This window comes from Tachysurus fulvidraco, chromosome 5, assembly GCF_022655615.1.
Source record: "Tachysurus fulvidraco isolate hzauxx_2018 chromosome 5, HZAU_PFXX_2.0, whole genome shotgun sequence".
Taxonomy (NCBI): domain Eukaryota; kingdom Metazoa; phylum Chordata; class Actinopteri; order Siluriformes; family Bagridae; genus Tachysurus; species Tachysurus fulvidraco.
This window is the reverse complement of record NC_062522.1, coordinates 28,014,699-28,036,054: the sequence shown is the minus strand read 5'-3', so window position 1 is coordinate 28,036,054 and position 21,356 is coordinate 28,014,699. Positions and strand designations below refer to the sequence as shown.

Sequence of the window (21,356 nt, the reverse complement as noted above, 5' to 3'; positions counted from 1 at the left end):
TGTGAAATACCACTTAGTCAATAAAGTGTATTTTACGTGGCTTGTTTTTTCTTCAGCATTCCACAAGCCCCACCCCCTCCTCTGTGATTGGCTGGTAGCGTTCCGTTTTCCTCGCGATGGTCTAACGGCGTTCACTAAATTCCAGGGGTTTCGTTACCACGACGTAAAGAGGGCGTGTTTCTGGAGGTCTTGGAAAAACGCCCTCTTTATAAAAATAAAAAAAAAAAGCATACTACGAAGGACAAGACAGTCATACAGGCAGACTTATTTTAGAAAACAAATAAACAACCAAAAACTACGGTTAGGGTTAGAGTTAGAATTAGATTATCAATAGGCCACGCCCACCTGATGACGTAATATCTATTACTCTGTTCTGAAATCCCTGGAAATAAGTACATCCCTCGGTTATTAATACAGAACGGTTTCGTGGTTGCTACAATGACGTACAAAGACATCTAGACTGTTCAGTCAGCTAGACACACCCTAGTCGACGAGTTAGCGAACGGTTGTATATTATTTTTTTATTTTTTTTAATCAATATGGTTTCTATTAACTCATTTTATTTTGCAAAAAAAAGTTGTACGTTCTCTTTCACCACGCCTCTGCGCTTTTTTTTTTTTTTTTAACTTTTTTTTTATGTATATCCGGGTCAAAGATTTTCTACATCCGCTTTTTTACAAGACGTGTTCTATTTAGTGGGGGTAAAGATGGCCGTAGAGAAGGCGAATGAAGCAAAAACTCAGTCGATGGAGGAAAACAAGGAGAACACCATAGACGAGGGCCTTGCTTTAGAAAGTATCCTTCGCGAATGAAAGACGCTGTTGTGTGAATGTGTGTAGTTCTTTTCTTAGTTTAGCCGACTAGCCAGCCAGCATGTCCTCCGGCCGCGTTACAAACGCCTCTGTGCTCCCTACCCTCGTGCACTACGTCGGCTATTTGTACGAATGTCTTATACACCCTACCTAGTGCCCTAGATGTCTAATTGGAACGCTAAATGGATTTAATCTGGGTAGACGTGTCGTTAGTGATAGTAATCAATTAATGATGCTTTAATTTACTGTTTATTTTCTTAATTACATTGACAGAATGTCATTGTTTTACTATTGTGCTAAAATTGTATTTGATAAACTTTGATTAATGAGGTTCTGTGTAGATGATGTTAGGACAGAAATCTTATCCAGCACTGAGTTTTCTTTTTCTGGTTTATTGTCTTATTAAAGCAGAATAATTTATTAAGAAGTTTAATCAGTTTCCACAAAATCATCATGGTTAGTTTTTTTTACCTTGTTTTTAGCTGTAGTGTTTGGTTTCCCATATAATTACATAAAAACAGACATATCCTTGGTTTTTCTTAACATCTGCTTCCAGTCCTTCAGATAATAAAAGATTCCCAACAGCAGCATGGACTCCGGCACGGAGACTACCAACGCTACAGGTGACACTTACATGGAAAGCTACCTTTCTAAATTGATGCTGGTCATGTTTTTGATGTGTAACGTGTGTTTTTTTTTTTTTTTCTTTTGTCTCAGGGGATATTGCTCACGAAGACTGCGTCGTCTGCGCAAAACTCTGGGCTTCAGAATGGGCAACCGGCACAAGTTTACGGGAAAAAAGGTGACCGTGGAGATCCTGTCTGATAACCGGTGAGAAAACGGCACGTTTAAAACTGTGGTGCATGAGCTAAGAGAGGAAATGTGAGCAAACATTAATATGCTTCATTGGCAAAAGATTCAACCCACTGGCAGAAAGTGAACAAGTAACTGAATGAAAGACTCTAGGCTTCTCATCTCACTTCAGAAGAATAAAGAAATTGTGGTCATGCAGGATTAAATTGGCCATTATAATGACTGCTATAATATCATATTCACTAAACGTGCAGAAAAACCTGATGCAGTTAATTATTACATGTAGGAAAGTCGTGCAAGGAGACCTTTATTTCATCTCTATCTTTGGAGTCTAAAGTTTTAGCACTTTGTAGCAGTCGCTAAGTTTTTCACAACAGTGAAGTGTTTTGTGCTTTTCTTTTTTTCCACTAACATAAAGGTCTTTTTGTTTACAACACTCTCTGATGTTCAGTGTGATGATGCATTTTTGTTCCTTTAATTTTTCTCACCTAACAGATATCTGTTGCTGGTTGTGATGGAAGCCGAGAGGGCGTGGAGTTACGCCATGCAGCTGAAGCAGGAGGCCAACACCGAGCCACGGAAGCGTTTCCACCTTTTAGCACGTCTCCGTAAAGCGGCCAAGCATGGAGAGAAGCTGGAGAAGCTGTGTGAGAGCCAGCGTGTAGATGCGAAGACCAAACTAGAGGCTCAGGTGAAAAAGGCTGTTAAATATGAATATATTGTATATGATGATGTTTAGGGCTCTGGAGCTTTACTGCTGTCAGCCAGGAGGACTGATGCACATTGCATGGACATGAGGTCTGAGGCAGTGAATAGCAGAATGTGACTGGAGGTGAATAGGTTTAAAAGCAAATTTCAGTCAGATTTATGTGTAATTGGAGTTACTGACACGAAGCTTTGAGTTTAGCAAGAACAAGAATTCCATTGTCTTATTCTTACTTTTAGTTTAGTTTCATCTCATCAAGTCCAACTGATAAAAAAAATCTGACCTCTGTCTGTCGGCGGGACGCATGTGTTTGTTTCTGTCTGTCGGCGGGACGCATGTGTTTGTTTCTGTCTCTCGGGGGGGACGTGCGCGTGTTTGTGTCTGTCTGTCGGCGGGACGCATGTGTTTGTGTCTCTGTCGGGGGGGACGTGCGCGTGTTTGTGTCTGTCTGTCGGCGGGACGCATGTGTTTGTGTCTGTCTGTCGGCGGGACGCATGTGTTTGTGTCTGTTTGTCGGGGGGGACGTGCGCGTGTTTGTGTCTGTCTGTCAGGGGGGACGTGCGCGTGTTTGTGTCTGTCTGTCAGGGGGGACGTGCACGTGTTTGTGTCTGTCTGTCGGGGGGGACGTGCGCGTGTTTGTGTCTCTGTCGGGGGGGACGTGCGCGTGTTTGTGTCTGTCGGACAAATGTGGTCCAAAGAAAGACAGCAGAACATCATCTTCATTTTTTTTCTCCTCTGTTCTCATCACGTACTATTCTGAATGTGGGTGTTTTTTGTTTTAGTTTTTTTTGTTTTTTTTCCTGCCATTAATGGAAATCTGCATTAGTCAGATTCTGTTCATAGTGTTGATGAATACAGTGTAAAAGTGTCCCGTGTGTGCAGGCGTACTCTGCCTACCTGACTGGCATGGTCCAGTTTGAAATGCAGGAATGGAAATCTGCAATGGAGGCCTTCAACAAGTGCAAGTGAGTCTTTCCTTTCATACTACAGCTACTCCAGAATTTTCTGTTTAATCATATCAAATAAAGCAGCTAGATAACATCAGACGCTGTTAAAATTGTGATCACATCTGGCACTCAAGTTTACAGTGTGTGGGATTAAGATGATTCCATCGTGTGCCGTTCACTGTTTTTTAGGAGTTTGTTTGTTTTTTTATCAGAAAAGGAAAAAAAATATCAAAATATTCCTCCATACATCTGAGGGAAATGTTGACCTTCCTGGCTGTTGTCATGCTCTCACTTTCACTGTGCCTTCGTTATCGATAACTAGAATATACTTCGGCATCAGTTGCCTAACAACTGCATTTTCACTATGCATGTATGATGTGTTCGGTTTGAAGTCACAGGTTAGCCGTAACTCACTTTAATAGTGGACTTTATTGTTTTTTAAACGTCTGATGGTTTGAATGACGGATGACTTTACAGGACTATCTACCTGAAGCTGGCGAGTGCATTCACCGACGAGCAGGCTGTACTGTACCATCAGAGAGTGGAGGAGATCTCGCCCAACATCCGCTACTGTGCATACAACATCGGTGAGACACACACACACACTTTCCCCACATTGCTTTTATAGTCATTGTATAAACACTAGCATTACATCTGTTAAATGTTAGATGATCGTATGCAGACTTCAGACTTCAACAGTATTAGTGTTCAGTAATTTTATTCATTTCCCTGCCTGTGTGTCTACTCGAACATCTGAGCTTTCATATCTTCATGGTCATCCTCATCATTATCATTATCATTATTGCCAATAGTGATAATGACTTTGCTGCAGAACCAGAAGAATCCAATATTGTAACCCTTTTGGTCCTAGCGTGAGGTTTACTTGGAACTATATCGTTACGTTCATTTCGGGTAATTTCCTATCTATTCCTGTCCGTTCCATTCTATTGCAGTCCTATCTTTTCCACTCCATTCTGTCCATTCCTTCCTAATACATTCTGTTCGCTTTCATTCTATTCTGTTCCCTTTGATCTTTCTTTCCCTTTTACACATTTTATTCTGTTGTATCCGTTTGTACTCCAGTCCTTTCCGATTCATTTTATTCCTTACTACTGAAATGAAATCCCATTCGGTTTTATTCAGTTTCTTTCCATTTTATTCCTTACTGTGCCATTCGGTTCTGTTCTGTTCTTTGCATTGGTAATGGTTTTTAGTTTCCTATAAAAGGTTGTAGGTTTTGTTTTCCCAAACAAATAATTGGAACACATAATTAGGTTTAAAGTGAAGCATTTGATGCACACCCGAATCATCATCTGGACTTTCGACATTAAGTGCTGGAACACCTTTTGAATTTTTCTCTGACATGCACTAACTCTGTTTTTTTTTCTTTTTTCTTTGAAGGTGACCAGAATGCTATAAATGACCTGATGCAGATGAGGCTCAGTGCCGGAGGAGGTGGAGGCATGATGGCTGAGAAGCTTGAGGTCAGACATCAAGACTGTCTGGATTTTTTTTTTTTTTTTGTACTCCTGCAGAATTAAGCCATTTCTAAAACCAGTGATGAGACCGATCACCTGCGAGATTGTCGTAGGGACAGTCATTTAAAGCCGCCGTCTCAAACTGGCTTCGTATTGGTGTCTTATTTCCTATATTAGAGAAGTAGGGATATCGCGGTTTCTTCATAATATTAATTTTTATCCACTATGTTGCATGTAACTATAAAGAAAAGTGTGGAATTCTTGATATTCCACACACACACACACCTACATAGAGAGAGAGAGTGAGCATGTTGCTTTTCTCTTTCAGGAATTGTAGCCTTGAACATTTATTTATTTAATTAATTTAACAGTTTTGATGCCCTAAGAGCATTGGGGCTGTTCTCAGAGCATCACTTCACTCTTCAGCTTGCTGTTCTTTAAAAAAAATCTCGCATCAGTGAGCAGGCTTGTCTGTTTAGAGATGGAATGCTAGGATCTCCTCTTAGTAAAACCCTGTTTGTTAAAAATATGCCGATGGAAATCTCTGTATTTTAAGATGCACCTCAATCTTCAGGGCTTCATGGCTGGCCTAGAAAAACTGAAGCTAAACGCTGTGTTGAAAACGATGTGGTAGAAATTTATATCAGGAAAACGTCAGGAGTTGCTCGGAATAAAGCTTTGCAGCTGGTAGATGCTGTAGAACTGACAGAACTTACAATGAACTAGGAAAAGCAGATTATAATGTCCATAATGTTCTTATATAATATACATGTGTGTGTGTGTGTGTATTTATGGATCAAATTTCTTTCTCCAGGCTCTGATCACTCAGACGCGAGCGAAGCAGGCGACCACCATGAGTGAGGTGGAGTGGAGGGGTCGCACCGTTCCTGTTAAAATAGATAAAGCTCGGATATTCCTACTGGGGCTTGCTGACAACGAGGCTGCTATTGCACAGGTTAGGACTAATATTACACCACACTTTGTATATAATATATACACACACACACACACAATGCTATTATTATTTATTTATTATTGTTTATAATAAATTATTATATATATTATATATAAATTATTTTTTTCATTTATTTATTATTTTTTGTTCGTGTGTAAATGCTTAATCACATACACACGCTTTATCATTGAGGATATTTTTTTCTGTACCACAGAAAATACAAGATTTGTTTGTTTGTGTTACCAAACCAGTTGAGGCTATAAAGTGTTAAGTGGATAAAATTTGGAAAAATCTAAAGATGAAGTCTTTTTATAGCGAGCTTTGAACCTTGCAATTTCACTGCTCTCATTAGATTAATGCTAGTTTTCCACATATGATGCGGTTAATTAACTCATAACCACCATTCTTGCTTGTCAAAAATGTCAAAACCCACCGTAACATGAATATGGAATATAGAAAATCGAGCACACGATGGACTTGATACACAGGTAATGTTTCTGGTTCCTCCACTTGGGGGAGCTCTCGGTCATGCTGCTGTGTTTTCGGTATGTGATTGTGGGTGTAAATGAGTATCTACCACGCCTGTGTCACTCCTCAGACTCGTGCCATGATGTTCTGTCACCACTGAGCTTCATTCTGTACGATACACCTCACTTCACACTGACGAACACTTCTTCCAGGTTCTTTGATCAATGTGGAAGCCTGTTCAGTAATATGAGTGTTTTGTGGTCAGTGTACGGTTTTGCTGTATGCATGTTGAATCGCATTATTGCCTACAAAACGTTAGGTACAGGACAAGTTCTGCAAGCCTGCGATAATTATTTCCTTTTAATCATTCATGTACCTTTTACTTAACACCACTCATGCTCGTGACCCTGATCTAGCCGGATCTCAAATCCGATTGGTTAGAAGGCGTTGATTAATTTTCTACAGCAGCGGCTCTGAAAGTATTTCAAGTGTCAGGCTTTAATATCGTTACCTATTCTATGGTGACGGCATGGCATTCTCTCTCTCTCCCCTGTCAATCATAGTGGCACAGGCTGATTATCGGTCAGCTTATTTATTGTAAAAGATAATAGAAGACGAGTGTGTTAGGCCGACCTATGACATGGAATGAGCAGCAGGTCTCAACGTGATTGGTAGTTGTAGTGCAATAAGGGAAAGCAGGCTGGCTGGTTTATGGATTGGAGGAAAATCTCCAAGACGTGGGGGGACAAGCGGTTTTATTTAACCCAAAAAAAAAATCAGGCAATCTTTGTGATGGTGTTTTCTGTAAGGAGATAGTTTAACAAGTCTTTTTTTTTTTTTTTTTTTTTTTTAATTTTTAATCCAAGAAAGAAAATGGCTCATAGCTGGCAATAAATGAAGCCATATGGAAAATCTCTCTCTCTCTCTCTCTCTCTCTCTCTCTCTCTCTCTCTCTCTCTCTCTCTCTCATTGAACTGGTTCCCCCGGTCTTTCTTACAGTTGTGAGGTGTTCCTTACGTGTGACACACCTGACCACAACCCGTTGCTGTGCGTGTGTAACAGCGACGGTCATAATCACATGTTAATTCTTTTGTAAACCCAAATTATTGCTCCAATAATTAATAGGAGTTACTTTTCCAAATGTATGACGTGCAAATAGTAGAACGACCAAACAACATTTGAACGATCCTAAAAACATACTCTGTAAATCTCTGTAAATAAATCTCTGTATACAACGTATACTACTATAACAGGGTCATCGATCATCTTTAATAAACGCTGAGTGCACAGAGTATGAAGATGTAGAGGGTTGGCTGTAATCTTTTAAGAAACCAGGGACTGAAGATTTAATGGAAAGAGGAAAAAGAAAGAGAAAATCGACCATGTAACATGCATAATAAAATGTATTCGTGATTCCTCGTGTGGTATTTTGACTTAAGAATTTAAAGAACTTACGGTTGTTGTTTTTTGACTGACATTTTTTGACATTTTATTTCCTTACAGTCTAGTCAGTAATTGGATGATTAATTGAAAGCCCCGCCTCCATCTCCATGGTAGCATTGTTTCTATAGTAACAGTTAATATATGGAGTTGTGTATCAACATGCCATCTACCTGAACATTTTAAATTGTGCAGTAATAATTGTGAAGTTGTCTGAGAAGATAATTTAAGAAAATGTTTGGTGTTTTGTAATTGTCAGGGCATAAAGCTGTAAGTTTAGGTTTTCTGGGAGTTTTATGGGAGTGTCTTCAGAGATCAGAGGGATTTTTGGTTTCTCAGTAACATGGTAAAGCTGCATTTTTCTCAGTGGCTTAAAAAGAGACAGGTGAAAGATTGTGAATAATAACATGTACTAAAGGGATTAAAAGTAAAGTGTGTTGTGGTTAAATAAAATGGTCAGCTTCCTGTGTAATTGGAATAAAACATAGGGGCATGCTGTTCTTGGAAAATCCCTCGCACAGGGTTTCTTTTGCATCTGGATGCATATTTTTTCCACTCTATGATTGCATATAAATGGTGTGTATATACACTCGTATGAATAAATTGTGTGTTCCGCTAAACACATCTGTGTCTGATTTCAAGTGCTTACAGCCTCCGCTCATGAGTGGCTTAACACTTATCTGAAGTGATACCCTGGGTGTGATTTGCATACGAGGCTCGTATTGTGTAAGAACAACCTAGTTAAACACTTGCTGTCAGCACAAGCTCCTATCCGTGTGATCGGATACTCTTCCAAACCATGACACGCGGGTACACTGTGGCTTTGTGTGATTTTCTTTTCTTTGGTCTTTTTTTTTAGCCTGTAGCCACCAACAGGCGCTCTGTGTTTCAGTTTCTGCCTTAGTGCAAAGCTGCGAGATAGATTTCAGGAATTTAAATTCCAGGAGTTCAGATTCCTTGAGCTGGACCTGTTTGGAGGAGGAGGGTGAGGCACTCTTTGAAACAGAATCCTCCGAACTCTACGTGCTTTCCCCTTTTAAATGCCTGCAGGAAAATCATGTGCTCGGAGATGGGGGCAGCTCTGATTGTACAGTCTAATAGCAGCAAGGAGAAAAGCCCCTACGGTATCGCTCCTTCAGACACTTTGGATGTAACAAGGAGCTGCTTAGAGATGAAACTGTTCCGCACAGGGGGTGAGAGTCATTCATCATCAGTGATGAAAGCTTAGCTACCATGCTTCTTTCTCTGAGCTGGCCTTCCTTATCAGCTTGTCCAGTCTCTTCCCGTCTGCAGATGCTGCTGCACCAGCAGACCACTCCATAGAAGATGGCTGAGACCACAACACTCCCTGTACTCCAAAAGACCGTAGCTTCCTTAACAAAAAGTCTGTTTATTGTTAGCTGCTTACTGTCTCTAAATGTGTCAGTGTGTGCACAGTTGTAGCCTGTGATGTTTTGGCCAATAGCTCACACCCAGAGTTCTTTGGGATAGACTCAAGGCTCCCTGTGTGTAGGATAAATGGTACAGAAAATGGATGGATGGTAACCAGGACATGCTGTTCTATGGAAATGAGCAACAACAGGTTTAGATCCAGAGCGTCGCCAATAGTTAGCTTTTTGTCATGAAATTAAGTGGTAATTTTTTTTTTTCTGCTACCACATTTTATCCAACGATAACCAGTCGTGTCCTCACCAGCTCGTTGTGTTGGTTTGAATCTTACCACAGACTTTTACAAAGCACTGACACATGATACAAAAATTTTCCTCAGATAATTTCACATCAACATCTACACACGTTTTAAATAGGTTTTATGTAGCAGATCCACTCATTATCCAATCATTAGAATAAGCACATGATTATAAAAATAGTGTCAGAGTTGATGTTATGAAGAATGAATCCACTTTCTGACCAATCAGAATCAAGAATTTGGTACCGTCATTACAAGAAGGTTAAGAACAGGTCTAACGCTGTATTGGTTAGTTTCACTAACTTGGTGCTCTTCAGTTGTTTACTTTCACTTGAAGGATATTTGATTTTTAAGACTTCTTCAATATGGGTTTTTTTGCTCACACTCTCATAAAAGCTATGAAGCACCACATGACATAGTTAAGATGTTGAGACATTCTAGAGAACCACTTGAACACCTGAGTTCACACAGTTACTACAATGAACAGCTCCAAAGGCCAAACATTTCCAACCTTCTTAATCAAACTTCATTTCACCCTGAACAGAGATTGCTGTGTGCAGACTCTGTTCATTTCCTTCAGTTATTTTAGAACATGTGATGATGCCCTGTTTAAATGCTCATGCAGCGTGTATCTGTGCGTTTCTCTGTCAGGCAGCCAACGAAGAGACGAAAGAGCGCCTGTATGAGACTCTGTTGGCCGAGTGCAGAGACACCATCCAGGCTGTGAGAGAGGAGCTGCGTACTGACGTGGTAAAAGCACGCTGCTTCTCTGCATATACATACCGGCATCATGGAGGGAATTATTTGCTGACCAGAATTTAAATAAATGTACATGTTTGTGTGTTCAACCCTAACAGAAGCAGAGAGAGAGAGCCGTAGACAGTGCAGAGAGCGGAAAAGTCTCCAACCTGCAATACCTGCACAGGTTAGTGCTTTCCTGCCTGTGTGTGTGTGTGTGTGTGTGTGTGTGTGTGTGTGTGTGTGTGTGTGTGTGTGTGTGTGTGTGTGTGTGTGTGTGTGTGTGTGTGTGTGTGTGTGTGAGAGAGAATAATGTCATTTCGTCAGTATTTGTGGTCTCATTTACTTTCAAGAGCTCTTGGGTTTTTTTTTTTCTTTTTTTCCTTTTTTCTTTTTTATAAATGTTAGGTTTTTCTGGCAGCAGAGTAAGATACTGTATACTGTATGTCTTAATGCATAACTTGTTGCAAAACCACTGATGTACGTCACGTCACTTTCCTCACTTTCACTATCTATCTATCGGCAAACTTGGAGCGTCTTTCAATGGGTGTGCACTCGAATTCCACCTGTAAAGGTTTATTTTTGTTCTTTTTCATGTCCATACCGAATCACTAATGTGTGTGAACTGGCTATAAGGCATATACTGTAAAAGTATAAAATGTGTGTGTGTGTGTGTGTGCAGCTACCTGACCTACATAAAGTTGTGGACGGTGGTGAAGAGGAATGAGAGCATGGCTCAGGCACTGCAGGCCAAACTGAAGGAGCCACAGACAGACGAGAACAAAAGAGGACCACGACCCCAAGATCTGATCCGGCTTTATGAGATCATTTTGCAGGTACACACACACACACACACACACACACACACAATGCTTACCTGTCTTACAGCTGTGCCTGCATTGCTGTTAGGACCTGGAAGGATCAAACTGTTGAATTTGGACATTTAATTAATTAAATTAATTCAATTGCCACCTTTTGTTAACAAACGCCACAAATTTGCAACATGGTTGAATGTTATTTGCTTTTATGTTGTGTCACACTAACACTTGCCGGTCACACGGTCAGCATTACTCCGGTTATCCATTCAACATTTCCCTGTTTGACACAATGAATAGTTTGTGCACTCTGTCTAATTGACCACAATATGCTTTTAAATCTTGCACCCAGAGAATGCTCAAGCAAAGTCCCTTCATCTGACGCGTTAGAATGTAACTTTGTTTGACATGTAGCTTCCCTCTGTCTCTTTTCTGCATGGTTAATTATTATTAATATTATTTTTTTTAATGTGTCTTTTGGGGCAGAGCCTGGCAGAGCTGGCTACCCTGCAAGGTTTGGAAGAGGACCGTGCCTTCCAGAAAGAGTTGGCCCTTAAGACACTGGTCTACAAGGCTTACAGGTATGGTTGTGTGTGATAACACATCCTCAGTGTTATCTAGCCTTAACTGTATGCAAGCATCATACCACCACATATCTCAAATACCTGAAAGGTATTCTGAAAGGTTCAGATTTGTTGCATGCCGGAACCACGTCTTTTTGTCTTTTATACACATAATGACTGTCTCTGTTCTGTGCAGGTGCTTCTTTATCGCCCAGTCATATGTCGTAGTAAAGAAGTGGAGCGAGGCATTGGTTCTGTATGAAAGAGTGCTGAAATATGCCAAAGAGGTCAGGTCCAAGGCCAAAAACCTCAATAACAGCCTCAAGGTACAACATTTACACGATGTGAACTTTTTCTCTTACAGCTTAATTTCTAACACTTTCTACAGCTTCATTCCCCACAAATCCAACCCATGTACTCAAAGCTCTGTCTCCAAAACCAAGGGTGGTTCAACTGTAGTGTGTGTGCAGTTGGGGCATATATATAAAATGACTGACAAGTGATTAATCCAAATACAGACTGGCCAGATTGGAAGGCATGTATTTATACTGGGGGTTTTCGGCTCAGTTTCTGCGTTATTTTCCACCTTTATTGTACCAGTTAGAAAAGAAAAATATCAGACTTGAAATTGAGTTTGATTAATAAAATTATTCATTATTACAACAGAATTGTTGGCCACTGATTGGCCACAAGGTGCTGATTAATTTTGTATAACAATTTGAATGAATGATTTACAGTTTACTAGTTGACCTTTTTTAAAACACATGAAATAAGTGCCATTGCCTTACGTTTACTTTGTGTCCCTGTCATTAGGATCTTCCGGATGTTCAGGAACTCATAGCCGAAGTCAACTCTGAGAAATACTCCCTTCAGGCGGCAGCCATTCTGGGTAGGTCTTTGTCTCAATGAGCATTTATCTCTAAGAGCTGCTCTGCTCCGGGGTAGAAAAGAGGATGCACATATTATCCTGTGGGTTTTAAATAAATTATGTTTCTCTCTTGTGACTTATTTCTCTCTTCTGACTTTTTTTAGATAAAGAGGATGTAACTGAAGTTTCTGCTCAGCAGCAGGTGAAAGATAACACTGTAAGAACCAGTCCAGAATCTATTATCCATTTTACAACCATCCATTGTCCCAACTATGGCGTTGGAGGCCGTGTCACCATTTCTCCACGTAAAACCATTGATTCTAAGCCGTACGTCTCTGACACAAGTAACGACTCTCAACATGGCTACAAGTTAATAGACAAAGTGTGCTACAATCCACGAAACCCCACAGTGTGCTACAAATCACAAAAAGCAATTGTGATCATAGTTAAAAGAGCATTTAGCCATCAAACAGTACATACACACTAAAGCGTTTCTAAGCTAGCGCTAAAGCGCTGGAATTCCTGCTAATATACTATAGTCTACCCCCAGAACCACAAAAGTTTATGACCATTTGTAATTCTTGAAAACACCCACACAAAACCACTAACACTACTTTCCTAGGGGTGGAGCTCAGTGGAATGTTGCAAGGCAGATCTCAGTGTGCTAAAGACACCGATATGTGTAAGATGCTGATACAGGGCAGGGTTCCAGTGTCATGTGTTGTCTCACCTAGATCTTCCTTCACTGTCCATTACCATGACTGCATTCTCTGTATGACAGATTACTTAAATTGACACTCCCTTTTAGAACACGGCATGAAGACTGGAAACTGTAACAAACAGAAATGATTTAGCTTGTAATTTAGGGTGCAGAAATGTTACCAGGTGCCTGAAGAATTAAACGCAAAATGGATAGATTACTTTTAGACTGATTCTATCGAAGATAAGACCTGGATTCATTCGTTGGCCACAAGATGGTCATTGACCACTAGACACATTCATCGACCACCAAACCACCTTCATCATTAAAAAAAGCCCTAGGACAAGGTAGTCAAGGTCATCGACATTTTATTTGTCTTGGAGTTTTAGTTACCAAGGTGGTTGTTTCAGTGTGAAAGTTCACTTCAGCCCTTCTGGCCTACTCATTACCTCCAGGTGATGTGGCCAAACGAACAGCTAGCTGACGTCAAATTCCTCCCTGTTAAATGTTTACAATAAAATAGGCAGCCTTGGTAATCTATTGAAGGTGTAAAGCATTGCTGAACTACAACAGAAACCACTCATGGATAGGAGACACACCCTGAAGTGGCATCTCTGGCAAGTTTCAGACACACTCCCACACAAACATATCGGTACTCATAGTGTCTCAAATCTGCCCTGCCAAATCTTTCCCAGTCACTCAATACACAAGGAGACACACGTATCTCACTATTTTATGTTTATGTTAAGAATTAAATGTATGGTTATGTAAAGGAACTAGATACAAGACCAATTAAGTATTCAGTACTCTAGATGTTCGTTTAGGTCTTTAATAAGCAAGGCTGATAAGGAAACCTTTAGAGGGAACAGATTCATAAACAAACCTGTCACCTTGTGGGTGACAAAGATGGTGGGATTAATTATCATTACAGTATCGTACAGTATTATAGAAGATTCAAACAGAATAGAAGTGTGTTGAAATGAGGTAAGAATATTAGGAATAAGAATCCAGGGATGAGCACAGGAAAGTGAGATTAACCACTGGAGAAATTTGGGCACAAACATTTGGTAAACTTGAAGTAGAAATGTTTATGGTATCTGTTTATCACTCAGCCCTAATATATGAACTCTCAAACTCATTTATCCTTCTGTCATTATCCTTCCTCAGCCTCTCTCTGAGCGATTGGACAAATTCCATCTCGACCCATCCCTTGTCGGAAAGCAACCGAATCTTGTCCAGTTCCCGCCGGACTTCCAGCCTATCCCGTGCAAGCCTCTGTTCTTCGATCTGGCCCTTAACCACGTGGCCTTCCCGCCGCTGGACGATAAGGTGGAGCAAAAGGGCAAGGGCGGCCTAACTGGCTACATCAAGGGCATCTTCGGCTTCGGCAGCTAAATCGAGGCTTTGCTAGGCCTCGAACCTGAGAGCTGGAGGGAGTCAGCGAGCGATCTGGACTTGCCCCCTTAATCCCTTCCCTGTTTATCCATCATGTTGTTTTGAAATCAGTTTTGTGTACTCTATCTCCTTTGACCTGAGAGATCACAGATGTGCACAGCGCACGGCTTACCTGCTTCACCAACAAAGCCGTGTAGGTCTGGGAGAGAACACCACTAGTGTTTATAGTAGAGGTATCGAATTCATACTCACGGTGGGTCCTACCATATCGTCTAGGTCTGTTTTATTTATGCAAGAAGGGCATGGGGCACAAAGGTCGGGGGCAATTTCGGACTATTCCAAGCTCAAGGGTCCATGTATTTTCTCTAGGTAGTGAAAAAAAAAAAGAAAGATTAATTTAGTACTCATTAAAGAATTTTTTTTTTTTTTTTTTCCCCATTAATTTTAAAAACTGACCAGGTTAAATACACAAGTAAGCCATTGTTTCACAGGAACAGAGAAATGTACACTAGACATAGAAAACCAGTCAGTCTGCATCTGGAACAGATAACTGGCATTTTAATCATTCAATAAAACATGAAAAGGACTCCGACAACTGTTCCACTGTCACAGAGCCGGTGCAGGTTTATGGCATTTAAGCATTTACATACAGCATAAAGATAGCTCTAGGGATGCATCTATACCTTTTTTTTTCTTTTTTTTTCCCCTCCCCAGATCAAGTACTAGTATATGAATTGTGGTATTCATTGATACAAATACCAAAGCCAAGTTACCAGCTTAGTCAGTATTAAGCAATCAAGTGCATCTAAGAATATTTGAACTGGTTATAGAGAGCACAAGAGATTTTACCGCTCTGTCTCTCCACAGAGTCTTATAAAATGACCACGTGTGCTGATTGTGCTCTGCGTGCTCAGGTCAAACTCTCTGTTAAAGATAATATTTAAACACTGTAAAAACGTTTAATCAGGACCCTTGTGTCCTAGAAGGATATAGGAATATAATACCAGTGTCGGTATTGATGCATTCCTATTCACTGCATGTTCATGCATTTGCCAGTAAAATGATTGTCCTACCACTGATCACTAGAACACTGATTCATGGTTACAGTATACATTTTGCTGTATTTTACAACCAAATTAGTTTGGAATCCCTACTCACAGAATTGTTCCGTTGAGTTTAATGCTGGAAAAGAACTGATTTGGTATCCAGTAGAAGAGCATTGAATGATATCAGATTGAGAGCCAACACTGGCACAATGGACGTGGCTCAAAATGACCATATGTATATATGGAATGGAACTTTTTAAAATCCATACATCTGTCTATTCTGTCGTATATATTGTCTTAATTTGTGGACTTGTAGATGAAAAATTAATCTGTAACGTTTACTTTAGAAAAAAAATCATCATTCATTTTGTACTAAATCAGAATTTTTTCCATGTATTTTAGTAGATGGCCAGAAATAAAGAGGAAAAATATTTTTCCTAGGTTCTAGAAGTCAATCCTTATGTGTTTTGAGAACCTCCAGAGGCAGTGTAACATTTTACCCCTCAGCTTAATGGTTTCTCTCTCTTTTTCCTCTGTCTCTCTCTGTGACTATAGCTGAGTGCTGCTGTTACTCGTATCAACTCGTACCAAAGCAAATCTCTGCCGTCGTTTTTTTGCATCTCAACACTTCATCTCTACTGTCTCATCTATTTTTACTTTGTTATTTATCATTTCTGGCTTACTTGTTGTACCCTGACTACTTTGATGATTTTTTTTTCTTTTTAATTGTTTTAAGAGAAATTATGTCAAATGAAAGGAACTGAATGGCTGAAACATCTTTGTCAGAAAGATGATCCATGAAATGAGCGTGCTCCTAATAAAAAGAATAAACCATAAATGGAGAAGCTGTGATTGGTGTTACTTTTTTTAGAGGGTATCGAATGAGTGGAATTATATTCTGTCAACGTTAAAAAATAAGACCTAGTGAAAGTAGTTTTTCAACCTTTTAGTTGAGTCTCCCTCTTACATGCCAGCTGTGATATCCTTTTAATACTGTATGTTCATCCAAGATATGTTAGGAAACTTTCAGAAGAAAATGAGACAAATGATTGTATTCAGCAGAAATGTTTGGGTAAAAAAATAAGAGAAGAGATACTAGGAGTAAGTAGCTGCTGATTTCTGAGTTGTTTAGTGCGATCCATTTCTTGTACTTTATCTATCATTAGTGTTTGAACTCTAGGTGTCACTTGTTTCTTTAGACTGCTGGAACATTTTTATAAACTTCAACCCCCATGGCACAATGTTAAAATGCATTATCCATCTAACACAGACAGGAGACCCATTCAGTAATTACTGAACTGGAATGATTTTCTTGTCATTCTTTGTGTGTGTGTGTGTGTGTGTGTGTGTGTACACATCTGTGCATTTTTTTACCTTCATTGACTGTCTCATCTTTCTGATTCCCCTCCCAGAATTCCATCAGAGATCTTTATCATTTTGGCCTAAGACACACATTTTACACATTCCATAACATACACAAATAGCTGCCTTCGGCCTAAAGGAAATTGACTTGCACACCCCCACCCGCCCACACACACACACACACACACACACACACGCACACACACACAAACTCGATCTGAGGAACATGCAAAAACGCAGATGTCTGCAAGGATCAGATAATGCATGAAATAAGGATTTTTAATACAAAACACTACTTTGTACTTTGACGGTTGTGGAGAAGAAAAAATGTACATAATGCAATGTCTAATCCTGAAGCTGACTTGCATATCTAAAAAACCACAATCAGGATTTGATAGCACATACTACAGTTGTGAAAATAAACATGATTGCACAGCAGGTGCAAGGTTTGATCCTGAGCTTGGGTTATTGTTTGTGTCGAGATTCTGTGTATGTTCCTTTTGTGTATGTGGAGGTTTCCTGTGGGTTCTCAGTTTTCTTCCACTCTAAATTGGACCCCTATACTACCCCGTGTGTGTGTGTGTGTGTGTGTGTGTGTGTGTGTGTGTGTGTGTGTGTGTGTGTGTGTGTGTGTGTGTGCGTGTGTGTGTGTGCGTGTGTGCCTGTGTGTCTGTGTGTGAGTGAGTGATGCCTTGTGATATATTGCCATCTCATTCCAAAGGAAATGTGCACCTTATGGATTTTACATTGATTTAAATAGATTATATACACAATACAGTTATTAATCAAAAAGTACAAAACAGATTTTTTTTTCATCGAATTAATACCAACAACTTCAGGGAGAAAAAAAAATAACCGTTTATATGCTATTTTCTAGCACAATAGCTGCAACATTTCTTTCAAATGACTTGTTAGAAAGAAAGAAAAAGAAGAGGCGATTAGGAAAGCATTAGCAGTTAGTTTACTAGTTGTTTGACTTTTTTAATTTTGTTATGATCTGCAGTATCCTTCATACCGTTAGCTAGCTTATGAACTGAATGCTGGCTAGCAGGTGAAGCTGCTAAAATCGAAACCTTAATATAACAAAATATAAAAATACATCTAAAAAAAAAAATAACAGCTGGTTATCGGTAGTTAGAAATCAAAGAGACTGTATAACTCACCAACTAAAAGTATTTAGCAGTTGAAATAGCCACACATTCCTCCAATCCCTGTGTGGCTATTTCAACTGCTAAATACTTTTAGTTTATGCATTCATTCATCATCAGTAAATGCTTTGTCCTTCTCAGAGGACATGGACTCAAGGCAAGGTGGAAATTTACCCTGAATGGAATGTAGTCACGGGTTAAAGTTACACTTTGGGGCAATTTAGCCTAACCATCTAATTTGTGAGTGCCAGATTAATAAGTGAGAATGTTTAACACTGATGAACAGAAGACTCTCAGGTAGGTGACACACCCTAAGAAAGCATCCTCTAAGCAAACAGACTCCTTGGCTTTCAGCATGTCATGGGTGCTTTTGAACAAATACTCTGTTTAAAAATGCTGGCATTGAAAAATGGAGTTTTTCAAGGTAGAGCGAGTGCAGGAATGAAAGTAGGCCACGAGTTCTCCAAACTCAATGCTAGCTCACTGATTCCCTACTAGCTTTCACTGAGGTGATTTTGAAATTTAGAAATGAATAAACTTGTATGTCATAACTGGTCAAAATGAAATGAAAAACTGTTAAAAACGAACCACAGATGAATCAGAGTCATCTGAGTTAAGTCTGGAATCATCCACAAAGTCATCTGAGTCTCCTTTTTGTGTGTTGCACTGGATGGTGTGTAATTATTAATGGATGCCAAGTTTTATGTTTGGCATTTGTTTAAGTAAGCAATGTTTTTTTTTGTTTGTTTTTTATTGTTTAGGCAAATGGTGAGACTACAATAGCCAGGAAGCTTGTAAACTTGACAAGATCTCCAGTGGTAGCCCAGTTGTTAAGCATCATCCAGGTTGCTGTATAATAATAATTTTGCTGAAAATGTAAAATATATCAATCCTTTTGGGTATCGCACATAACTTGTATAAGCATAATTCCTTAGAACATACAGGAGTCTCCAGTGGTTTGTAAAAGTTTTCCATGGGGAGATATTCAGGATTGAGGTGTTTACGAGTTCCAGATTCTCTGTGAAATAAAAAGATGCAAGTTTTGTTTTGTTTTTTTGTTTTGTTTTTTTGGGATAGGGGAGAGGTTTGTGAGGCAAGTAAGTAGATAGGTAATATGCTTTATTGTCATCTTATACAATACAATGTAATTTAGTGTGGCAACTCCCAGAAAGCAACCTAGGACACTATAGTTTTTATAAAAAATACACATTGAGTAATAGATTGTACTGTAGCACAGTTATTATCTATTTATTTATTTATTTATCTATCTATCTATCTATCTATCTATCTATCTATCTATCTATCTATCTATCTATCTATTATGTAAACAATATTTATTTTTATTTATATATATATATATATATATATATATATATATATATATATATATTTATTTATTTATTTATTTATTTATTTATATTATTTAATTCTGTTTTACATCAACAGGTTTTACAAGACTGTTTCAAAGTAGTCCAAGAGTGACCTGAGAGGTCGAAGGCAGCTACAGTTCTGGGGAAGAAGATGCTCTTTAATGGATAAATGATAACATGAACTTATAATACAATAAAAAGTCAGCAAATTGCTGTGGTGTAAGAGGAGGATGCAGTGTTACTGCAAAACCTACTTCATCACACAACCCTGTATGAGTTTATCAAGACTATGATTATTTCCTTAAATATGTATGGTTGGCATTGTGGACTGAAAAAGAAAAAGTGTGTTTTGTTACGGTATAGAATAGTTTATTGTTTTTATTTCTGGTTTATATCCTGTGGAGAGTCACATGCCTTCAATGGATACAAGCACCAAAAAAAAAAACAGGAGGAGTTTGATTTAAACTTTAATTTGCAGATGATGTGTTGTATGTTTAGGAAACAATAATTCAACTTGGTTGGATTCTAAGGGGCAGGTCCAGTATATTTCCACCTAGGTTCACCTTTGTACACACCCCATGGGTATTTTTACTCCTAAGTGACTAACGTTAGTGAATATTTGAACACGTACACATTAAACATCATCAGCTGAAAATGGAACAAGATCTGATTCCGAGCCCAGAGGACGATCATGGTTTGAATGGCAAATTCCCAGCACCATCCCATACAGTGTGATAGCGAGGAAGGGAGTGAGAGGAAAAGAGAGATGGGTTGTGACTCATACTCACCCACCCAGATGAGTGAGTGTGTTAGAAATGCAGGCTTTCTGCCACGGCCCAGCTGAAAGAAAGTGGCTGTGCAACATTCCAAAACATAAAACACCCTTCATTGTACATTCATAGTGCATTCATTTAAACATTATTTTAAAAAAAAAACAAAAAACTTTGCATTCTTTAAAATCACAGAAAAAATGGTAATCAAAGTCATAGATAGTAGTCATAGATTGATTTGGTGAATCTCACCTTTTTATAACAGAGAGATAAAGGAAATGTATTTTATTAAGTGTTCAACAGTCTTCGCAATCAGGCCTATATGCAACTGTATAAGCACTGCTAAATAAATAAATATTGCATTGCTCGATATTGGAATAAGTTACTTGTCACTGGTATAGATTTATTTTAAAATGACATGAAAATAGGATTTTCTATAACAACCTCAGCACCTTCACACACTCCTTTACACACTCATTCACATCTAGGCTCAGTTTAATCCAGCCGATCCACAGCTTGTTACCGAGAGGTGGGAGGAATCCTGAGAACCTGGAAGCTCCTCAGAGCAACAAAGGGAAGACATGCACTTGGTGCATCCATCAATTCATTTTCTATATCATATACAGGGAACTTTTATTGGACACCGTACACAAATGACCCTGGATGCAGTGCAAATCTATCACAGGGCAAAATCATACACACACTAGGGACAATTTAAAGCCTACAATACATGACTTTGGCCTGGGAGAGGAAACAAGTGTACATGGAGAATATGTAAACTTGACATGAGGACGGAAACAAACCCCCAACTCAGGAGGCATGAGGCAAACTTGCTAACCACTAAATCAATGTGCTGGAATTATCCAGTCAGCCATTCATGTGAAAAAAGCGCAGTGCATATGGTCATGCAAATAAGAGTTTCTGTAAAAGTTCACCTGAAACATCAGAATGCGGAAAATGTAATCACATCGTCGCTGTTGGGGCAGCCAGAGATGAGAGAGGTCAGAGCAATACGGGTACGACTAATAACCATTCTTTTTACGACTGTGGTTAGTGGAAAGGCCATTAGACAGACTGGTGACTCTAAATTGAACCTCTGAGGCTACAGTGGGTTAAATAAAACTAAGTTAAAGCCTGAAGAAAACTGAAGCTACAATTGAGAGTCCTTTGTATGTTTAATGGTTGTAGTTTTATATAAAGTTGCGGAAAGCAAGTATATTATAAATGATTAACCCTGTCATCAGAACCAGGAGTTGAATGCAGCACAGGTTTTGG

The 21,356-nt window shown here is 39.2% G+C and overlaps 1 protein-coding gene across 1 annotated transcript; it reads left to right on the top strand.

The window, feature by feature from the left end:
- The first annotated feature begins 636 nt into the window (after window positions 1-636).
- On the top strand, window positions 637-16,276 carry srp68 (signal recognition particle 68). The gene is made up of 16 exons (XM_027133535.2): window positions 637-795; window positions 1,369-1,435; window positions 1,530-1,643; window positions 2,121-2,316; window positions 3,214-3,296; window positions 3,756-3,865; window positions 4,680-4,762; window positions 5,571-5,711; window positions 9,958-10,056; window positions 10,164-10,231; window positions 10,727-10,880; window positions 11,346-11,440; window positions 11,619-11,748; window positions 12,236-12,311; window positions 12,455-12,507; window positions 14,158-16,276. Exons 1-16 carry the CDS (start codon window positions 708-710, stop codon window positions 14,383-14,385), a joined length of 1,785 nt encoding a protein of 594 aa, XP_026989336.1. The 5' UTR covers window positions 637-707; the 3' UTR covers window positions 14,386-16,276.
- The last annotated feature ends 5,080 nt before the right edge of the window (window positions 16,277-21,356 follow it).

Excerpts from the sequence above, each read along its gene's own strand:
- srp68 (XM_027133535.2), top strand. The coding sequence starts at position 708 with ATGGCCGTAGAGAAGGCGAATGAAGCAAAAACTCAGTCGATGGAGGAA. Across the intron at positions 3,297-3,755 it reads GAGGCCTTCAACAAGTGCAA|GACTATCTACCTGAAGCTGG; the intron begins GTGAGTCTTTCC and ends ATGACTTTACAG. Across the intron at positions 4,763-5,570 it reads TGATGGCTGAGAAGCTTGAG|GCTCTGATCACTCAGACGCG; the intron begins GTCAGACATCAA and ends TTCTTTCTCCAG.